This window comes from Cervus canadensis, chromosome 33 (assembly GCF_019320065.1).
Source record: "Cervus canadensis isolate Bull #8, Minnesota chromosome 33, ASM1932006v1, whole genome shotgun sequence".
Lineage (NCBI taxonomy): Eukaryota > Metazoa > Chordata > Mammalia > Artiodactyla > Cervidae > Cervus > Cervus canadensis.
In genome coordinates this window covers 8,587,011-8,607,933 of record NC_057418.1, presented here as the reverse complement: position 1 = coordinate 8,607,933, position 20,923 = coordinate 8,587,011, and the positions used below count along the sequence as shown (strand labels likewise).

General features: G+C 43.4%; 2 protein-coding genes across 2 annotated transcripts; one reads left to right on the top strand and one right to left on the bottom strand.

Annotated features, from left to right (window-relative positions):
• Window positions 1–8,012: 8,012 nt before the first annotated feature.
• LOC122433968 (heterogeneous nuclear ribonucleoprotein A3-like) lies at window positions 8,013–9,261 on the top strand. Its single transcript, XM_043457083.1, has one exon. The coding sequence runs from the start codon at window positions 8,047–8,049 to the stop codon at window positions 9,181–9,183; it is 1,137 nt and encodes a 378-aa protein (XP_043313018.1). The 5' UTR covers window positions 8,013–8,046; the 3' UTR covers window positions 9,184–9,261.
• Window positions 9,262–13,629: 4,368 nt separating this feature from the next.
• On the bottom strand, window positions 13,630–14,418 carry LOC122433833 (spindlin-1-like). The gene has a single exon (XM_043456794.1). It carries the CDS (start codon window positions 14,416–14,418, stop codon window positions 13,630–13,632), a length of 789 nt encoding a protein of 262 aa, XP_043312729.1.
• Between the last annotated feature and the right edge of the window lie 6,505 nt (window positions 14,419–20,923).

The following is a 20,923-nucleotide window of genomic DNA, read 5'->3' as shown; positions in this document are numbered from 1 at the left end:
TCAAACTCATGTCCATCCAGTCGGTGATGCCATCTGACCATATCATCCTCTGTTGTCCCCTTCTCCTCCCGCCTTCAATCTTTCCTAGGATCAAGGTCTTTTCCAATGAGTCAGTTCTTCGCATCAGATGGCCAAAGTAATGGAGTTTCAGATTCAGCATCAGTCCTTCCAATGAATATTCAGGACTGATTTCCTTTAGGGTTGACTGGTTTGTTCTCCTTGTAGTCCAAGGGACTCTCAAGAGTCTTCTCCAACAACATAGTTCAAATGCATCCATTCTTCGGTGCTCAGCTGTCTTTATAGTCCAACTCTCATGTCCATACGTGACTACTGGAAAAACCATAGCCTTGACTAGCCAGACCTTTGTTAGCAAAGTAATGTCTCTGCTTTTTAATATGTTGTCTAGGTTGGTCATAGCTTTTCTTTCAAGGAGCAAGTGTCTTTTAATTTCATGGCTGCAGTCACCATCTGCAGTGATTTGGAAGCCCAAAAAGATAAAGTCTGTCACTTTTATGACACTTTATCTGTCACAGATAAAGTCTGTTTCCATTGTTTCCCCATCTATTTTCCATGAAGTGATGGGATCGGATGCCATGATCTTCGTTTTCTGAATGTTGAGTTTTGAATGTTGAATCATAATTTATAAAACGCAACTCAGCCATTGAAATGAATGTTGTGGTCACTGCCCTTTCAACCCTGCTCTATATGGCCCAGGCAGTCTCATGCTACGGTCTTATGAAGGATGAGGGTAGGGGGTTCCTAGCCTGTCACATCCTTTTCCAACCAGAAAAGCACAGTAGAGTGAATACTAGATGTGAGCACTACTGCTAGAACAAAAAATGAATTTTAATACAGCAAAAGATGTTTGTGGTATAATATGAAACAACAAAAAGGCGGTGAAGCAGTGTGGACACTGTTAAAGAGAAAACCACATTAATACTTGCCCTTATTGAAGCTTCCATCTTCTCCAGAAACGTCATCTTAATCAACCGATCTGGAATGTTCTGGGCAGCACTAATGAGGTGATCCGTCACGCAAGTCTTCTCCATTAACCTCCCCACCTGCACTCCCAGGAAGAAGAGGCAACTGGCAGGCAACGAGCATGCTGCAGTCTATGGGGTCGCAGAGAGTCAATTCACCTGTGTATCCGTACAGTGGAATAGAATTTAACAGAAAAAAAAGAGAGTAAAATATATGTACTGTGACATGAATGAACAGCAAAACCATTATACTCAATTAAAAAAAAAAAAAGCCAGATACAAGAGATGACATGTTATGTGATTCTATTTATATGAAATATCCAGAAAAGGCAAAGCTCTAAGAACAAAAAGTAGATTCATGGTGGGCAGAGTGGAGGGGAGAGGACAAGGCGGGCAATGCAGATGAACAGTAAATGTGTTACAATGATGGAAAAGTTCTAAAATACTCCCCAGTGGGCTCCCTGTCTCAGCACAGACCTTCCTGTGAGCACACCAACTGGATTCTGTCCCAGATTTGCTAGTTAACGCTGTGGCTCCTGAGAAATAAGAGACACAGTCCTGACTAATTTTGACTGAAAGAAAGTGCCATAGCCACAAACAGACATCCCCCAAAGACAATAAAAACAGATCTTTACTCTGTCCAGTGTGATTACTTCTGAGCAGAACTCTTACTTGCTATTTGTTAGTAAGTTAAATCCCTTGCCATTTCCTTTTCCCTGCAAAAAAACGTCCTGGCCCACAAATAATCCTTCCTTTTTCTAATAGCTCCCTTGTCCTACCCTTCTCTCTCTATAAATGTTCCAGTTTGTAAGCTTCTCAGAGAGCTCTTCCAGTTGCTCGATGGGATACTGCCTCATTCAAAAATTGTTGAATTAAGCCAATTTCATTTTCAATTTTACTTGGTTGCATTTTGTTTTTAACAAGACTGAAAATCTACATTTTTGGTGGCCTGATGGTTTGGGGGTTTTCCTCCCCAGTTTTCCCTTCCTAAAGCATTTCTCTCTCCCAAGAGAGGCAGGGCACATACAAAGCATAACAGAAGAGAGTTCTTATAATGGAACTCAAAGTGGGAAAACAGAGGAAATGAGAGTGATGGAGACAGAGGGAAAGAGAGAGAATGAGGGGGCGGGGCTTTCAAGCACACTATTCTATCTCATATAACTAGAATCACATGACATACTGTCTGTTGTAACTGGCTTTTTTTAAAAAAAATTGAGCATAATGGTTTTGCTGTTCATCCATGTCACAGTACATATATTTTACTCTTTTTTTTCCCTGTTAAATTCTATTCCACTGTTCAGATACACAGGTAAATTGACTCTCTGTGACCCCATAGACTCCAGCATGCTGGCTTTCCTGTCCTTCACTATCTCCTGGAGTTTGCTCAAACTCATGCCCATTGAGTGGTGGTGGTTTAGTCGCTAAGTCGTGTCCAACTCTTGCAATTCCATAGACTCTAGCCTGCCGGGCTCCTCTGTCTGTGGAATTCTCCAGGCAAGAATACTGGAATAGGTTACCATTTCATTCTCCAGGGGATCGTCCCAACCCAGGAAAGGAATCCGAGTTTCCTGCATTGCAGGAAGATTCTTTATTGACTGAGCTACGAGGGAAGCCCACTGAGCAGGTGATGCTATCTAATCATCTAATCCTCTGCTGCCCCTTTCTCCTTTTGCCTTCAGTGTTTTCAGTATCAGCATCTTTTCCAGTGAATCAGCTCTTCACATCAGGTGGCCAAAGTATTGGAGCTTCAGCTTCAGCAACATATTAAGTGATTAATCAATCAGTTAACCCATTTATTATTTATGCATTGTCTACATCATGGAACCATGTCTAATGGATTCATTTCTCAATTCTTGTTAATCTAGATGTCTCTGGGGCCTTAACACTGTTATTAACTTAACTTGCTAAGGCTTTGGGTCAGGATCACTTTCTTTCAAGTACCTTCTTTTTGGTGGGGATGGGGTGTATATCCTTTTTTTTTTTTAAAATCTTTCCTACATTGTGAGCCTCTCTTGGTTTAATATTCAGAATTATTTTAAGTTATCGTATATTCCTTGATTCAGAAAAGTATTGCAGAATGAGTTTCCTCTTCGGTTTTTGTGTATACATTTGTGATCTTACAAGCCCTTCTTTTTTACTTATGTGTCTTTTGTACATTCAGGACATCTTTTCACATCTTAGTGTCATTTTGTCCTGTATCTGACTGCCAGGTGAGTCATCTTAAAACCCAGTTCTTATCATTTTATTTTCCTTCCCAGAAATCTTCAATGCTTTTCAATGGCTTACAGGAACAAGCTCAAACTCCTTATTCTTGCATTGACGAAATCATTTAATCAAGTCTCAACTTCCTTTTCCTGCCTTATCTCACTCTATTCTCCTAAAAAGTCTTACTCAGGTTAAGTTGATCTTCCTGTTGTTTATCACCACATTGCCTTTCATTTTCTTTAAAAATAAAGAATTTTAGCATGTTTTCTGCCTCTGTTTTTTATGTTTGCTCCATTTCCCCCCATCGTCCTTGAATGTTATCTGAATTCTAGCAATTTTTTCAGATGTAACTCCAGAAATCTTTTTTCCGTAAAACCCTCTATGGTCCCCTGCCTGCAGCCCTGGTTCATAAAGCAATCAGGTCCTCTTCACTCTGGGGCCCATGTTGCTTGCTGATCAGCCCGATTCTTTACTTCTTACAGCTGCTATTTATGTTTGTGTTTTCATGCCAGTTCTCCACAATGAGAGATCAGGAATGCATATCGCACTGTGCGTGTCTGTGTGGTTAGTCGCTTCAGCCGTGTCCAACTCTTTGCTACCCCATGGACCATACATAGCCTGCTGGGCTCCTCTGTTCCCAGGGTTCTCAGGCAAGAACTCTGGAGTGGGTTGCCATGCCCTCCTCCAGGGGATCTTCCCATCCCAGGGCTTAAATCCATGACTCCTGTATTGCAGGTGCATTCCTCACACACTAAGTCCCCTGGGAAGCCTGTCTTACACTGTATATACCCCTCAATACTGAAAATGCCTTGTGCGAAATTGCATGCATCAGACACAGGGTTTTCTCCATGTGGTGGAATTCTAGAGCTGGATGGAGATTTGGAGACCGGACAAGTTGGTTGATCAATTAATGGAGTCTGAGCTAAAGAACACTTTAAACTTTTGAACCTAGCTATATACTCAAAATAATCAATTTTGACTAAGTGGCTTTATTAGTATGTATTATTGAGGTTGATTTATAAAGAAAGATGTATAGCGTGCATGAACAGTTTGATACAGAAGTATATCTAAGTGAAGTGAAGTGAAAGTCGCTCAGTCGTGTCCGACTCTTTGCGACCCCATGGACTGTAGCCCTCCAGGCTCCTCTGTCCATGGGATTTCCCAGGCAAGAATAGTGGAGTGGGTTGCCATTTCCTCCTCCAGGGAAGTATATCTAAGACACGGCTAAAATTAACCTGTGGAGAAATCTTTCCACAGTCTGATGGTCTTGTCAAAGTTTAAAGGTTCAGCTTCTGATTAAGACTAATGCTCCTGATTCTGTATTCAGTGAAACCTCAGACTCCATGATTTCTCATCATTTGTGTTACCACATGCAGCACCATAATATCCCAGCGGGTGGCGCTGCTTCTCTGCAGAAATTTTTTTTGATGGGTTCATCAGCCTCCATCACTGACATCGCTACTGCAAAGGCCAGACCCCAAGAAACAATTTGAATATTTTACCTTAGTGGAGGGGCTTCACTGGTGGCTCAGCAGTAGAGAATCTGCCTGCCAATGCAGGTGACACAGATTTGATCCCTGGGTTGGGAAGATGCTCTGGAGAAGGAAATGGCAACCCACTCCAGTATTCTTGCCTGGAAAATCCCATGGACAGGAGTTTTGCGGGCTACAGTCCGTTGGCTTGCAGAGAGTCAGACGTGACTCAGCGACCAAACAACAACCACCTTAGTGGAAATAGGGAATTGCTTCCATTTGTTATATAATCTCTTGATAAACAAGGGTATCAAAAAGCCAGATTTTAAAAAATGATTTTCATTTGAACATTTCTGACCTTGAAAGACCAGTTTCCTCATTATTATCCTCAAACACTTCAGGTCTTTCAGCTCTTATAACCAGTTGAGGAGACCGAGAGGACTTAAGAAGACCATCTAGGATCTTACGGCCCAGATCCTCACTCAGAGGCAAAGGCAGAGCCAGGAGGCAAACGCAGATCTCCCGTCAGTCACCTTTGCTGTCGCATCCTGTCCAGGCCATCAGCTATGCCTCACCACCAAGTGAAAAGTGACAGAGCCAATGTCCACTTCATGCTGAGGAGTTACCAGGGGAGGCCCCAAATAGGAGTGTGTGTGTCTCTGCGTGTGTGTGTGTGTGTGAGAGAGAGAAAGGATTCTGTGCAATAATTTTATTCCTCTCTTTGCAGCACCTTACCTGGGGTAAGCCCTCCTTTTTTTTGAATGAATGAAGGATGGAAGGAAATGAAGAAAGGAAGGAAGGAAAGCTACAGGAGAGGGAAGGGAGTGAAGGAAGAAAAGAACAGAAAGAAGCAAGGCGAAGGAAACAGGGAGAAGGAGGGGGCAGCCCAGAGACTTGTAGCATCGCTAACCACCCACCACGGCTGATAGATGTGGCGATGATTCACGCTTGTTTAGAGCACTCTGCAGAAATAGGATGGAGAACATTTTCTGGCCAACTGGGTTATTTTATTAGCTCTTATTTCATTCTGTTTTGCTGCGGGCAATAAATTAAAAGGTGAATTCAGCGGCGTGTAGATCTCAGGGACGATAAATCTCCACCGGCCGCTGGGTCACATCCCGCAGCCACAGCAGCCCTGAGGCCGTTTGCTGAGTCCCCTCTGCCCGCATCACGGACACTGCCCGTGCATGAGGCAGACGGGACATGGAAGTTTTAGGGACACGTCCATATTCAAAGTCAGAAGAATTCCAGGAAACCCAAACACATGGTTTTCTTAAATTCACGTCTTGCAGGAGAATTATGGCTCTCCATAGAAGCAGAGCATAGGAGCTGTGGCTCAAGACAGGAAACACAGCCTCTCCTACTTCTGACTCGAGCGCGAAGTATTCGCTTTGCTTTCTTGTGATTTATCTCATTCTAGAGGCAAAGCCTAAATGCCTCGAGTTTTATTTCTGTGATTTTTTTCCTTTAGACCCAGCCCCTCCTTAGGGATTTTATGTTTGATGATATAGAGCTCACTTGACCTGGTCAGCCATCAAAACTCATCTATTCTGTGTTCCATTCTTAATCTTGCTAGTTGACTAAACAGGTTAATCTGAAGTGATAATTCTTATCTTAGAGGACACATGTCATTTAAAAAACATTTTTATTGAAATATAGGTGGTTTAACATGTTAGTTTTGGGAACACACCAAAGTGATTTAGATTTTATATATATATGTATATATATATATATAAACTGAATCAATTATGTATAATCAGTTATACATAAGTGAATCAGTTAATATTATTTTTCAGATTCTTTTCCATTACAGGTTATTACAAGATAATTGAATGCAGTTGCCTGTGTTGTACTTTGTTATCCACTCTACATATAGTAGTGTGTATATTTTAACACCAAACTCCTAATTTATCCTCCTTTTTGTTTTCCCTATGGTAACCATAAGTTTGTTTTCTATGCTTTTGAGTCTGTTTTGTCACTAAGTTCATTTGTATCATTTTTTAAGTTTCCACATATAAGCGATATCATATGACATTTGTCTTTCTCCATTGGACTTACTTCACTTAATATGACAATCTGTTCACTCAATATGATAATGTGACTTGCCAGGTGCTATGTTGTCACGGGCCAAGTCACAAAGAGCATGGGAAGGTGTGTCGTGATTTGCCAGGCGCTATGTTGTCATGGAGACCAACCTAGACAGCATATTAAAGAACAAAGACATTACTTTGCCAACAAAAGTCCATCTAGTCAAAGCTACGGTGTTTCCTATGGTCATGTGTGGATGTTAGAGTTGGACTATAAAGAAAGCTGAGTGCTGAAGAATTGATGCTTTTGAACTCTGGTGTTGGAGAAAACTCTTGGGAGTCCCTTGGACTGCAAGGAGATCAAACCAGTTCATCCTAAAGGAAATCATTCCTGACTATTCATTGGAAGGACTGATGCTGAGGCTGAAACCCCAGTACTTTGGCCATCTGATGCGAAGAACTGACTCACTGGAAAAGACCCTGATGCTGGGAAAGATTGAAGGCAAGAGGAGAAGGGGACGACAGAGGATGAGATGGTTGGATGGCATCACCAACTCGATGGACATGAATTTGAGCAGGCTCCATAAGTTGGTGATGGACAGGGAAGCCTGTGTGCTGCCTTCTATCGGGTCGCAAAGAGTCAGACAAGGACTGAGCGACTGAAGTGAACTGAACTGATGTTGTCATGGACCAAGTCACAAGGCCATGGGAAGGCGTGTCTGTGTCTTTAGAGAAGACACAGGCGAGGGGTCTGTGTCTTTGCCTCTGCATGATGACATGCAGCGGGCCGAGTGCTGCAGGAGATCTGTGGGAGCTGGCAGGGGAGAGGGTGGTATTCAGGGTTGGTAAAAAGACAGACTGCAGCCAGCGGCAGCTGCCCAGGCTGAGGGACAGAGACCGGAAGGAATCAAAAGTGACTTCTAGTTTTATTGTAGAAACTCAGTAGGTAGAATCAAGTGTACAAGCGAGTGTAGTCACAGGACAGCCACAGTTACGCAAAAGTGTGTGTATAAGAAAATCTGAGTGTGCTGAGGAATGAGGATGGTATATTTTCAGTGTAGGGGATGAAGGACTTTGAGCCCAAAGACAGGCAAGCTTCAGGTAACCTCACTGTTACCAAGGAGTACAATACATGCTACAACTTTCAGTTTGTTTTTTTTTTTTCTGGCACACGTAGGGTTTATTTGAAACATCTTAAGGACAGAGCTTCACCATAATTATAAAAATGACATACAGAATCAACAGATTTATACTGCTTATACTTCTAAATGCAGAGACCACGGAACCATCTACACAATGTCTAAAATTAAAATAAAATTTAGATATTGAACTCGAGTTGGAAGAGGCGAGTCCGGTCTCAAAATGGAGGTAAAACCGCCGCCCGGTCGCCCCCAGCCCGACTCCGGCCGTCGCCGCCGCCGCGGGGGGGAGGAGGGTCACGATCCCAAGGAAGCAGAGCAGTTGAGAAAGCTGTTTATCGGTGGTCTGAGCTTTGAAACTACAGATGATAGCTTAAGGGAACATTTTAAGAAATGGGGCACACTTACAGATTGTGTGGTGATGAGAGACCCCCAAACAAAACGTTCCAGGGCCTTTGGTTTTGTGACTTACTCTTGTGTTGAAGAAGCGGATGCAGCAATGTTAGCGCGACCACACGAGGTTGATGGGCGTGCAGTGGAGCCAAAGAGAGCTGTTTCTAGAGAGGATTCTGTAAAGCCTGGTGCCCATCTAACAGGGAAGAAAATTTTTGTTGGTGGTATTAAAGAAGATACAGAAGAATATAATTTGAGAGACTACTTTGAAAAGTATGGCAAGATTGAAACCATAGAAGTTATGGAAGACAGGCAGAGTGGAAAAAAGAGAGGATTTGCTTTTGTAACTTTTGATGATCATGATACAGTTGATAAAATTGTTGTTCAGAAATACCACACTATTAATGGGCGTAATTGTGAAGTGAAAAAGGCCCTTTCTAAACAAGAGATGCAATCTGCTGGATCACAAAGAGGTCGTAGAGGTGGATCTGGCAACTTTATGGGTCGTGGAGGAAACTTTGGAGGTGGTGAAGGTAACTTTGGCCGTGGTGGAAACTTTGGTGGAAGAGGAGGCTATGGTGGAGGAGGTGGTGGCAGCCGAGGGAGTTACGGAGGAGGTGATGGTGGATACAATGGATGTGGAGGTGATGGTGGCAACTATGGCAGTGGTCCTGGTTATAGGAGTAGAGGAGGTTACCGTGGTGGTGGGCCAGGATATGGAAACCAAGGTGGTGGATATGGTGGCGGTGGTGGAGGATATGATGGCTACAATGAAGGAGGAAATTTTGGAGGTAACTATGGTGGTGGTGGAAACTATAATGATTTTGGAAATTATAGTGGACAACAGCAATCAAATTATGGACCCATGAAAGGGGGTAGTTTTGGTGGAAGAAGCTCGGGCAGTCCCTATGGTGGTGGTTATGGATCTGGTGGTGGAAGTGGTGGATATGGTAGCAGAAGGTTCTAAAAACTCAGAAGAAAAGGGCTACAGTTCTTAGCAGGAGAGAGAGCGAGGAGGTGTCAGGAAAGCTGCAGGTTACTTTGAGACAGTCATCCCAAATGCGTTAGAGGAACTGTAAAAATCTGCCACAGAAGGAACGATGATCCGTAGTCAGAAAAGTTACTGCAGCTTAAACAGGAAACCCTTCTTGTTCAGGACTGCCATAGCCACAGTTTGCAAAAAGTGCAGCTATTGATTAATGCAATGTAGTGTCAATTAGATGTACATTCCTGAGGTCTTTTATCTGTTGTAGCTTTGTCTTTTTCTTTTTCTTTTCATTACGTCAGGTATATTGCCCTGTAAATTGTGGTAGTGGTACCAGGAATAAAAAATTAAGGAATTTTTAACTTTAAAAAATAAATAAATAAATAAAATTTAAAAATGAATTCAAGCTTGAAAGATGGTCATTTACCTAATCTTAAAATGCAGGCACAAAGACCTCTTGAACTATACACATTCAAACTGTACTCATGACGGAAAACACAAAAACTGCAGCAGTTCCAAAAAACCACAGGCATTTGGCCATAATTATTTTCTGTTATAATCATTGTTCCTATATTTTTGAGAACTTTTATGTTTTTAAAGAAAGACTAGTAACTTAGGAATGTTTTTAGGCACTACAATTTATGACCATCAGAATAGTCTTCTAATGGGCCCACAGCATTCAGAGATTCAAGCTAAAGACACTTCGGGGTTTGGCATGTAAAACAGTCATTCAGTCAGGTCAGTCACCCAGTTGTGTCTGACGCTTTGTGACCTCATAGACTGCAGCATGCCAGGCTTGCTTGTGCATCACCAACTCCCAGAGCTTGCTCAAACTCATGTCCATTCAGTTGGTGATGCCATCCAACCATCTCATCCTCTGTCGTCCCCTTCTCCTCCTGCTTTCAATCTTTCCCAGCATCGGGGTCTTTTCCAGTGAGTCAGTTCTTCGCATCAGGGGGCCAAAGTATTGGAGTTTCAGTCTCAGCATCAGTCCTTCCAATGAATATTCAGGGCTGATTTCCTTTAGAGTTGATTGGTTTGATCTCCTTGCAGTCCAAGGAACTCTCAAGAGTCTTCTCCAACACCACAGTTCAAAAGCATTAATTCTTCAGCACTCAGCTTTCTTTATAGTCCAACTCTCACATCCATATAAGACCACTAGAAAAACCATCGCTTTGACTACATGGACCTTTGTTGGTAATGTAATGTCTCTGCTTTTTAATATGGTGTCTAGGTTGGTCATAGATTTTCTTCCAAGGAACAAGTGTCTTTTAATTCCACGGCTGCAGTCACCATCTGCAGTGATTTTGGAGCCCCGCAAAATAAAGTCAGCCACTGTTTCCGTTGTATCTCCACCTACTGCCATGAAGTGATGGGACCGGACACCATGATCTTAGCTTTCTGAATGTTGAGCTTTAAGCCAACTTTTTCACTCTCCTCTTTCACTTTCATCAAGAGGCTCTTTAGTTCTTCTCCGCTTTCTGCCATAAGGGTGGTGTCATCTGCGTATCTCAGGTTATTGATATTTCTCCCGGCAATCTTGATTCCAGCTTGTGCTTTATCCAGCCTGGCATTTTACAATTACTGTAAAACAGTAATAGGAATGAACTCTGGTTGAGAAGTGACTGTGATTGTTCTCAGAATTTGCAGTCCCTTCACATACTGCATGGCATATACAACTGGAAAACCACCTTCTGTTGGCACTGTTTGCTTCAGGAGTGCATTTTATCTTACAACCACTAAAACTGCACAATAGGCAAATAGAAAACTGAAAACAAAGAGAAACAAAAACGCAAAATAAAAAACCCTAAATATCTTTAACATGTAATTTTAGTTAGTTACATTGAACATTCTACTTGGAATAGCATGCAAAAAAGGATGGTCTGCTTTTAAGGTTTTCCTTTGAAGATTTACGAGCACCCAGACATCACAGACAGGCATGCACACACACAACACAACAATACTCTAGCAGGTCAATGAGAAAGGCCAATAAATTTTTTACAGAGATTCTTCTATACAGAGTTGTCTTTTGTTAAGTCCCATGATGATAATGTTGGAAATTCACATTGGATTCCAAGAACAAGAAACCAATGTTTAGATATCACAAAAAGGCAAGCCATGCATGCAGATCTGAAACACAAGCCTAAATGAAGCCTGAAATACTCGGCTGTGGAGCAGAGTTAGTCATGGAGTCAGGAAGTGTGGTTTAATCCACCAAAAGAATAAAAGGTGGGGAAAAAATGGAAAAACAACACCCTCCTTCCTCTTCCTTTACCCTAAAGGCAAGAAAAGGAACAAAGATTAAAATAATGATAATAATAATCACATGTCACATTTGAGAGACTGGCCAATAACAAGGTATTGAAGTTGATAAAGGTACTTGCAGAAAAACCACAGTTCAAGTCATTCAGTGATGAGATGTTCTAACTGATCCAACTTTCTGGGTGCTTCCAAAGAACTTGATTTTTCATCCTGAAGTCACTGTATGGTGTTTAGTGAACGCAGGACACTCACTCCCTGGGTCATGTGTCTACTTGGGCTCCGGGAGCCAGGTTCAGCCTTGAGATTCACATGGAGGGGTTATTACAAGGGCCACCAGGAAAGCAGATGACACAGGTGCAGCGTGACCTTGTTCAAGCAGGGAGGAGCATCTCAGACCTGGGTGGGGTTCTCACTGCATGGAGAAGCTCTCCCCTGGCTGAAACCCGGGAGGCACTGGGCACACTGCAGAAAATGGGGTGCTGTATTTACAGGGTGCAAGGGGTTACCAGCCAGAAGCTCAAGACACAGCTTTCCTGCAGGAAGAAATGTGCATCATGCCAACCATTCACAGCCAGGCCTTGAAACTACACAATCTCTAACACCAAGAACAGCCACAGTGGAGGTTGTAGGGACCTCTGATATTTGATTGAGAGCCTAGGTAGGCATTTCACCTTCCAACCAAATCTCAGGTCGGATTTCTAATCGCCCCAGGAGACTGGTTCCACATACTGCCTTTCTCTTAGCTTTCAAAATGCCAGGGCTCCTCCAGAACAAAGTGACAGATGGCCATTTCCCTGCAAGACCAACCACTTTTGCAGTTCTATTTTGGTTAAAACAACCTTGCAGAGTAAGCCACATAAGGAGCCTGCGGCTGGAGGCCGGTGTCAGTTACACCCATGAGCCGGCGCAGGTGACTGACCCTGCATGCCAGGGTCCACTCTGTGGGATGAATCCACATCAGCTGCATGGAGGCTGCAAGAGGGTGCAGCGCCACTGAGATATCAGAGGGCTTCTGCTGTCGCTTGCCCAGACACTCTTTGTCGGGACAAGCCCAGGAGAAAAAGCTTTCTGACCATAATCATACCATCAGTAAAATAGGAATAAAAACAAAAGGTGTCCCAGAGGATGTGTTAAAAAGCAACAAAACTATTCTTAAGGTTGCATTTCTAATATTTGTGTTCTCCCAGGAACTTACCACATACACACAAACCACTGATGTACTACTGAATTTTAAATCATGTGCTAAAATCCAAATTACTGATTTGTACAAATAATGGACGAAAAGTACTGACCAAAATACACCTGTGTTACACTGTGTGGACCAAATTAAACCACCTGGACTTTGACCCCCAACCCCCCAAAAAAGTAAAATATAAAAGAAAAAAATGTAACCAAAAATGTAAATAAACATTTTGCAAAGCTTAGAATCAAAGTCAACATTTTACCCAGATTTCTAATGGTTAAATTCTAATGTGGGTCATTAATGGCTCACAATTTAATCTTGTTTGGACTTTCAGACCGAAAAGGTGCTTTGCACTTTTGGCTTTCCAAACAATTGAATGTCCCGATGGGCTTTCTGTGCCCAAATTTAATTTTAAACAAGCAGCAGTCATATGCCAAATATGATTGACTTCCTTAAAAAATTCCTGTTGAATTGGAGGAAATTATTTAACCCCGACTCCAATCCATAAAGGACTGCCAATGAAGTGTGTGTGTATGTGTGTGTATACCGATCTGTGCCTGCACATATATATGTATCACACAATAGAGAGGTATCTGTGGATATCTGTGCAGAGATACAGAGAGGCAGAAACACCGCGTTGTGCTTGTATTGTGACAACACAGAAAAACAATGTTAGGAGTGAAGGGAAAGCAGATAAAACCTTTTAGTTTTATGTAACTATGAGACTAGCTTAACTTTTTACCAAACTTGTCTATAACTCCCCTCCAAACAGACAGACTTCTTTTAAGTGGAAAGGGTTCTTTACAAATAATACACTGTTTTCGCAGACATCTATACTATTCTGAACAAAATCAATTCTGCTGGCAAATTGTGGGTTCACAGGGACATTTAAGCTCTCATTAAAATGGAAAGCAGTCAAACCTTTACATCTACAGATTACACATTTAATAGTTTCACAAATCTGGCCAAATTAGTGAAGACATCTAGAATGCTTTCACCACATTGTAGACATAAATATGGAAATCATCATCAAATTTGATGAAGCAGATAGAGGGTTTGACCTCTATTTGATGGATGATCATGCCATTCCTTTCAGAGCCATCTTGTTTGGCGTATTCCACTCGTTTGCCAACCAAGAAGTCTACCACGTCTCCTTGTTCCCTTTGTATTGGAAGTGAATCAATAGAATAAGGCATAATGTGAAGGTCACCTTTTTTATAATCATCTAAGAGCTGGTACATATACAAGATAGGATCTTTTTCGTAGGTGATATAAAACCACGTGTTCATTACAGGGACGGGTGCTAGGATCATTCCCCTCCACTCATCTTTAGAGCCATCCTCCGATTCAAACAGGTGCTTCACTGCTTTGCTAATCATCATGTCCGTTAGGTGTGCATCACAGATTTGAGATGTTGCAACTCTATCAGGGAGGACTTCCAGTGCAGAAATTCTTTCATCTTTATTAAGTTCTAGTCCATAGACACAGTCAAATCCATCGTATTTTATAAGATACAAAGAGGGATTTACAGGCACCTGGCCCACAATGGTTCCATTCCAGTGGGTGATAGGGCTGTTACCTTCTTTCCACCCATGGCGAATCCTGCAGCCTATGATGCTCTGTTCCGGCTGAGAAACAAGTGAGCTGGGTCCCACTCTGCTCTGATGTTTTGCGTGAGTCATTCTTTTCTTCATTATGCTAGCAGATACACCAGTGATACCTGCATCAGCTCTGGACCACTGGTCAGCTGTCTTCCTTAATGAAGTCTTCATTCATCTGAAGTTACGTGAACAGTGGAACTGCCGGATGAGGATCAAAGTTCAAGATTCTCCAATGTGAAACCTTCCACGGAACTTCAGTGTTCTTATTAATCCATCACTCAAGTGCTTCTTTTACAAGTTCAGCAAAAGCTCGAAATCTTAAGTACTTTGCGAGGCCACGGAGGCCAACGTCCACAGCCTGAGGTTCTGAGGCTCGCTCCCAGCACTGGCGACCCAGGAAAGGACACAGCCCCGCCCAGCCCCGCCAGCCCCGCCCACGGCCCCGCCCAGCCCCGCCCATGGCCCCGCCCGGCCCCGCCCACGACCTCGCCCGCCCCCACCCAGCCCCGCCCATGGCCCCGCCCAGCCCCGCCCAATCCCTGAACACAGCCCCGCCCCAGCCCCGCCCCCAGCCTTTTGGCGCCTGCTCACGGAGGGCACCTGTGCACTGAGGCCCCCTGGCTGTGCCTGCCTTTGTTGATCGGGTGCCAAAATCTTTATTTATCGTTGCAAAATTTCAATTATTAAAAGGGTGTGCTTGGTTTTCTTTTGATCCTATAGGAGGTCGAGTATGCACAGTTCTTGCATTTCAAGCTCTTCTGATTAAGGAAAACTGTACAGACGGAGATCATGGATCACACGGAGCTGCAACACTGAATAATAGGATATGAGAGTCGCCTATCAGGATCCTTCCTCTGTCCTTGGCATCATCCATCCCTGGGCCCTGGGCTCACAAACATGCTGTCCTGCTGCTCGAATACATAATTCACCCGCGCTTGTCAGTGGCTAGAAAATGATGTCACCTGCTTTGTTCTCCGGAGAAGGCAATGGCAACCCACTCCAGTATTCTTGCCTGGAAAATCCCACGGACGGAGGAGCCTGGTAGGCTGCAGTCCATGGGGTCGCAAAGAGTCGGACACGACTGAGCGACTTCACTTTCACTTTTCACTTTCCTGCATTGGAGAAGGAAATGGCAACCCACTCCAGTGTTCTTGCCTGGAGAATCCCAGGGATGGCGGAGCCTGGTGGGCTGCTGTCCATGGGGTCGCACAGAGCCGGACACGACTGAAACGACTTAGCAGCAGCAGCAGTTTTGTTCTCCACAAGAAAACTCAGTTCAGTTCAGTTCAGTCACTCCATGTGTCCAACTCTTTGCGACCCCATGGACTGAAGCAGGCCAGGCTTCCCTGTCCATCATCAACTCCCAGAGCTTGCTCAAACTCATGTCCATCCAGTCTGTGATGCCATCCAACCATCTCATTCTCTGTCATCCCCTTCTCCTCCTGCCTTCAATCTTTCCCAGCATCAGGGTCTTTTCCAGTCAGTCAGTTCTTTGCATCAGGGGGCCAAAGTATTGGAGCTTCAGGTTCAACATCAGTCCTTCTAGTGAATATTCAGGACTGATTTCCTTTAGGGTTGACTGGTTTGATCTCCTTGCAGTCCAGGGGACTTTCAAGAGTCTTCTCCAACACCACAATTCAAATGCATCAATTCTTCAGTGCTCAGCTTTCTTTATAGTCCAATTCTCACATCCATACATATCTACTGGTAGAACCATAGCTTTGACTATACAGAACTTTGTTGGCAAAGTAATGTCTGCTTTTTACTATGGGGTTTAGGTTCGTCATAGCTTTTCTTCCAAGGAGCAAGCATCTTTTAATTTCATGGCTGCAGTCACCATCTGCAATGATTTTGGAGCCCAAGAAAATAAAGTCTGTCACTGTTTCCATTGTTTCTTCATCTATTTGCCATGGAGTGATGGGACTGGATGCCATCCATGATCTTAGTTTTCTGAATGTTGAGTTTTAAGCCAACTTTTTCACTCTTTTCTTTCACTTTCATCAAGAGGCTCTTTAGTCCCTCTTCACTTTTTGCCGTAAGAGTGGTATCATCTGTATATCTGATGTTATTAATATTTCTCCCAGAAATATTGATTTCAGCTTGCACTTCATCCAGCCCAGCATTTAGCATGATGTGTTCTGCATATGAGTTAAATAAGCTGGATGACAATACAGTCTTGACGTACTCCTTTCCCGATTTGGAACCAGTCTGTTGTTCCATGTCTGATTCTAACTATTGCTTCTTGACCTGCATACAGATTTCTCAGGAGGCAGGCAAAGTGGTCTGATATTACCATCTCTTGAAGAGTTTTCCACAGTTTTTTGTGATCTATACAGTCAAAGGCTCTGGCCCTTACAGTCATTTGGGAGCTGAGAGAACTATATTTGAAGGTGTTTGCAGCACTGTCAAAACTTCCGTCTCGATTTGACCTTCTCTGTGCCATGTATGTAGAAGCCATGAACTTAATAGTCTGTTAGTATTATGACTCAAAGAAATAAAAAAGAACAAGAAAATTAAGTATTCAGTGTTCCCCAAATGGCTTTCTACTTGACTTTGGACACCAGAGATGGGAGTTTTTTAGCTGTTCTGTAAAACTCGCGATATGAAGCTCATTAAACCCAAGCCAGAGTGATAGGAATCTTCAAAGTATCTCTACAGAAACTCATTCTGAGACTTCTTAATGATGATAAAGAAGTCAAAGTAACATGCCCAGGGTCGTGTTCCTTTTTCAAAGTGTCCATAACTTTGAAGAAAGAATAATATATTATTTGGAAGGAATGTAGAATAACCATGAGTGTTTAGGGATAGCCCATGCCTTTGAAACTACTCCATGAAAAGAGTTCTGTGATTTCATCAGTTTGGGAGATCACTCTCAATACTTTCTTTTCCTTACGGGGTGACATTGACATCTGATGAGTTCTGAGAATTTCTGCAGTAAAGAACCCCTGGAAAACTTCAGATTAAACAAACAAGCACAACAAACAAAAAGATATCTAATGGTGAGTGTTTCAGTTATCTGCTCTGTGAGTGTGTCATACCATCTTTCTCTTCTATCTCCTCTACAAAACCTTTACTAAAACTTTGAGGTGAAGAGGGTGAGTTCATGTTTTGGGTGAATGTGAAGAAGAGGTCGGGTGTATGACAAAAGGAAAGACTGTCTTTGGGTGATAACTTACATATGGGTTCCATGGACAATGCAGAGTAACAAGATGGGTAAAACTCAACATTCAGAAAACTAAGATCATGGCATCCGGTCCCATCACTTCATGGCAAATAGATGGGGAAACAGTAGAACCAGTGGCTGACTTTATTTTTATGGGCTCCAAAATCACTGCAGGTGGTGATTGCAGCTATTAAATTAAAAGAAGCTTACTCCCTTGGAAGGAAAGTTACGACCAACCTAGACAGCATATTATAAAGCAGAGACATTACTTTGTCAACAAAGGTCTGTCTAGTCAAAGCTATGGTTTTTCCAGTAGTCATGTATGGATGTGAGAGTTGGACTCTAAAGAAAGCTGAGCACAGAAGAATTGATGCTTTTGAACTGTGGTGTTGCAGAAGACTCTTGAGAGTCCCTTGGACTGCAAGGAGATCCAACCAGTCCATCCTAAAGGAGATCAGTCCTGGGTGTTCATTGGATGGACTGATGTTGAAGCTGAAACTCCAATACTTTGGCCGCCTGATGAGAAGAGTTAACTCATTTGAAAAGACCCTGATGCTGGGAAAGATTGAGGGCAGAAGGAGAAGGGGATGACATAGGATGAGATGGTTGGATGGCATCACAGACTCAATGAACATGGGTTTGGGTGAACTCCGAGAGGTGGTAATGGACAGGGAGGCCTGGTGTGCGGCGATTCATGGGGTTGCAAAGAGTCAGACATGACTGAGCAACTGAACTGAACTTAACTGACATATGGGTTCCGTGGACAATGCAGAGTAAACAAGGTGGGTAAATAGAGATACTGTGGGATTTTGGAGGAGGGACATGCAACTCAGATAGGAGGACGTTGGAGAAGGCTTCCAGGACTGTGAAAGCTGAGTTGAAACTTGAAGGGTGAATGGGAGTGAACCAAGTGTTCCAGTTATCATTACTATGTAACAAATTACCTCAAAAGTTAAAGTCTTAAAACAACCATTTCATTTTGCTCACAACTGGGAAGGTCAGGAAATCAGCAGCGACTTTTTTTTTTAACTCTTTAAATTTTATTTTTTTGGCCACACTACATGGCATGAGGGGTCTTCCCACACCAGGGATCAAACTTCTGCCCCCTGCACTGGGAGTGTGGCATCTTAACCACTGGACCACCAGGGGAGGGTTTTGGTTGGGCATTTCTAACTTGGAGGTTCACTTGTGTTTGCAGCCAGATAACTGGGCTGCAGTCACCTGAAGGCTACTGCCTTAGTTTTCCAGGGTTTCTGTAACAATGTATCACAAACTAGGCGCTTTAAAGGACAGAGATTTATTGCTCACCAATTTGGAGCCAGAAGTCCAAAATCAAGGTGTCAGCAGGGCTGTACTCTGCCTGAAGACTCTAAAAGCAGATCATTCCCTGCTTGTTCCTAGCTTCCTGTGGTGGTTCAGTTGCTAAGTCACATCTGACTCTTTTGCAATCCCATGGACTGTGGCCCACCAGGCTCCTCTGTCCATGGGATTTCCCAGGCAAGAATCTGTAGTGGGTTGCCATTACCTTCTCCAGGGGATCTTCCCAACCCAGGGATCGAAACCTGGTCTCCTGCATTGCAAGCGGTCTTTTGCATGGCAGGCAGATTCTTCACCGACTCCTCGGTGGTTGCCGGTATTCTTCACCTCACAGGTGAATCCCGTCCATCTCTGCCTTTCTTCTCAGGTGACCTCCCTGTCTGTCTCTTCGCAGGGTAGGCTGCTCCTTCTGTTTGTCCCTGTGTCCGTATTTCCTGCTTCTAGTAAAGACACCAGTTATTAGATTAGGAACCCCTCTGGTCTACAGCCACAGCACCCTGAACATGCCCAATCTCATCTGATTTCGAAAGTTAAGCAGGGTCAGGCCTGGTTAGTACTTGGATGCTCCCATCTGGTTGAACCCATCTGGATGAACCCATTCTAGTTCAGTATGACTTCCTCTTAACTTGGCTACGTCTGCAAAGACCATCTTTCCAAATATGGTTGCATTCACAAGTTCCAGAGGTTAGGACTTGACATTCATTTTGGAGGGGCACTATTCACCTCATACTAGCTGGTTGAGGCTGAATGTCTACGATGTCTCACTCACCTGTCTGGCTGTCGAGGCTGGCTGTCAGGAACTCAGCCGGACTGTTGACCAAAGTAGCTAAGTATGGTGGTCTGGGAGAAGCTGAACTTCTTACTTGGTGGTTGGTACCCCTACTCCCACCCTCTGCCTCAGCAGACATCCTGAGAAATGGGAGGATGCTTCATGGCCTTTTCTGGCCTCGCCTCAGAAATCATATAGCATCACTTGTGTCATACTCAATTGGCTGAAGCAGTCACAGGCTGTGACTCCCAGTTGGAGGCGTGTGAAAGAATTTGAGAGTATGGGATCATTGGTTCTCTGAAATTGAATGTTCGATGTTCTTATAAATGAAAAGGAATAAACAAAACAGTTAAAAGTCTTCAAAAGCCTATGACTGTTCATAGGCTATTACCCACACCCCACGGACAAAAAGAGCGCCAGGAAAACAGCGGAAGAAGACAAGGAGTGATAAAGATAAAGATAAACTAGGAGTGGAGCCCACCCCTCCACAAACAGCTTTCTTTTTAAAATTTATTTTTAATTGGAGGATAATTGCATTACAATGTTGTGTTGGTTGCTGCTGTACACCAATGTGAATCAGCTATAGATATACATATATCCCTTTCGAGTAAATAGCTTTTCATTTGCATTGTTCTCAGGTAAGCATTTACGTATGCCAGTGCTAAGACCCTGGCTGATACAGACTCATGGATCAGAGCATGTTTGCTCTCTTGTATTAGATGTTTAAAACAGTATCATGTATTCTGATGAACTGTGGCGTCCTTTTTCATTCAGCATACTGTATTGAGAGGGGATGGACACCCTCGTTGATCTCTAAGTGAATGCTTGTTCTTTTTTAATCATTCTTGTAGATGCATGCATGTTTGGTCTCTCAGGTGGCGCTAGTGGTAAAGAACCCACTTGTCAAAGTAGGAGACATAAGAGACTTGGGTTCGATCCCTGGGGTGGGAAGATCCCCTGGAGGAGGAAATGGCAGACTAGAAGCAGAGAGGATAAAGTTACCTTTGTGAAGTAATAACAGTTAGTTGTGCTGGGAAATGTTTAAAAGCCAGCTCTCTTGTTGGGGGGAGTCCAGACTTGTGACATTTGCCATTTTCTGTGGTGTAAATGTTTCTGCCAGGGCCAGTTTCAAAACACCAGTGTGACATCGTTGAATAACCATTGGGAGGAGATGCCATCTCAGTAAGGCTTCCCAGGTGGCGCTAGTGGTAAAGAGCCTGCCTGAGAATGCAGGAAACTTAGACTCGTGTTTGATCTGTGCGTGGGGGAAGGTCCCCTGGAGAAGGACATGGCAACCCAGTATTCTTGCCTGGAGAATCCCTTGGACAGAGGAGCCTGACGGGCTACATCCATGAGGTCGCAGAGTCAGCACACTGAATGAACTTCGCAAGCATGCATGCATCTAAATATCATCTCTAGCAAGCTGG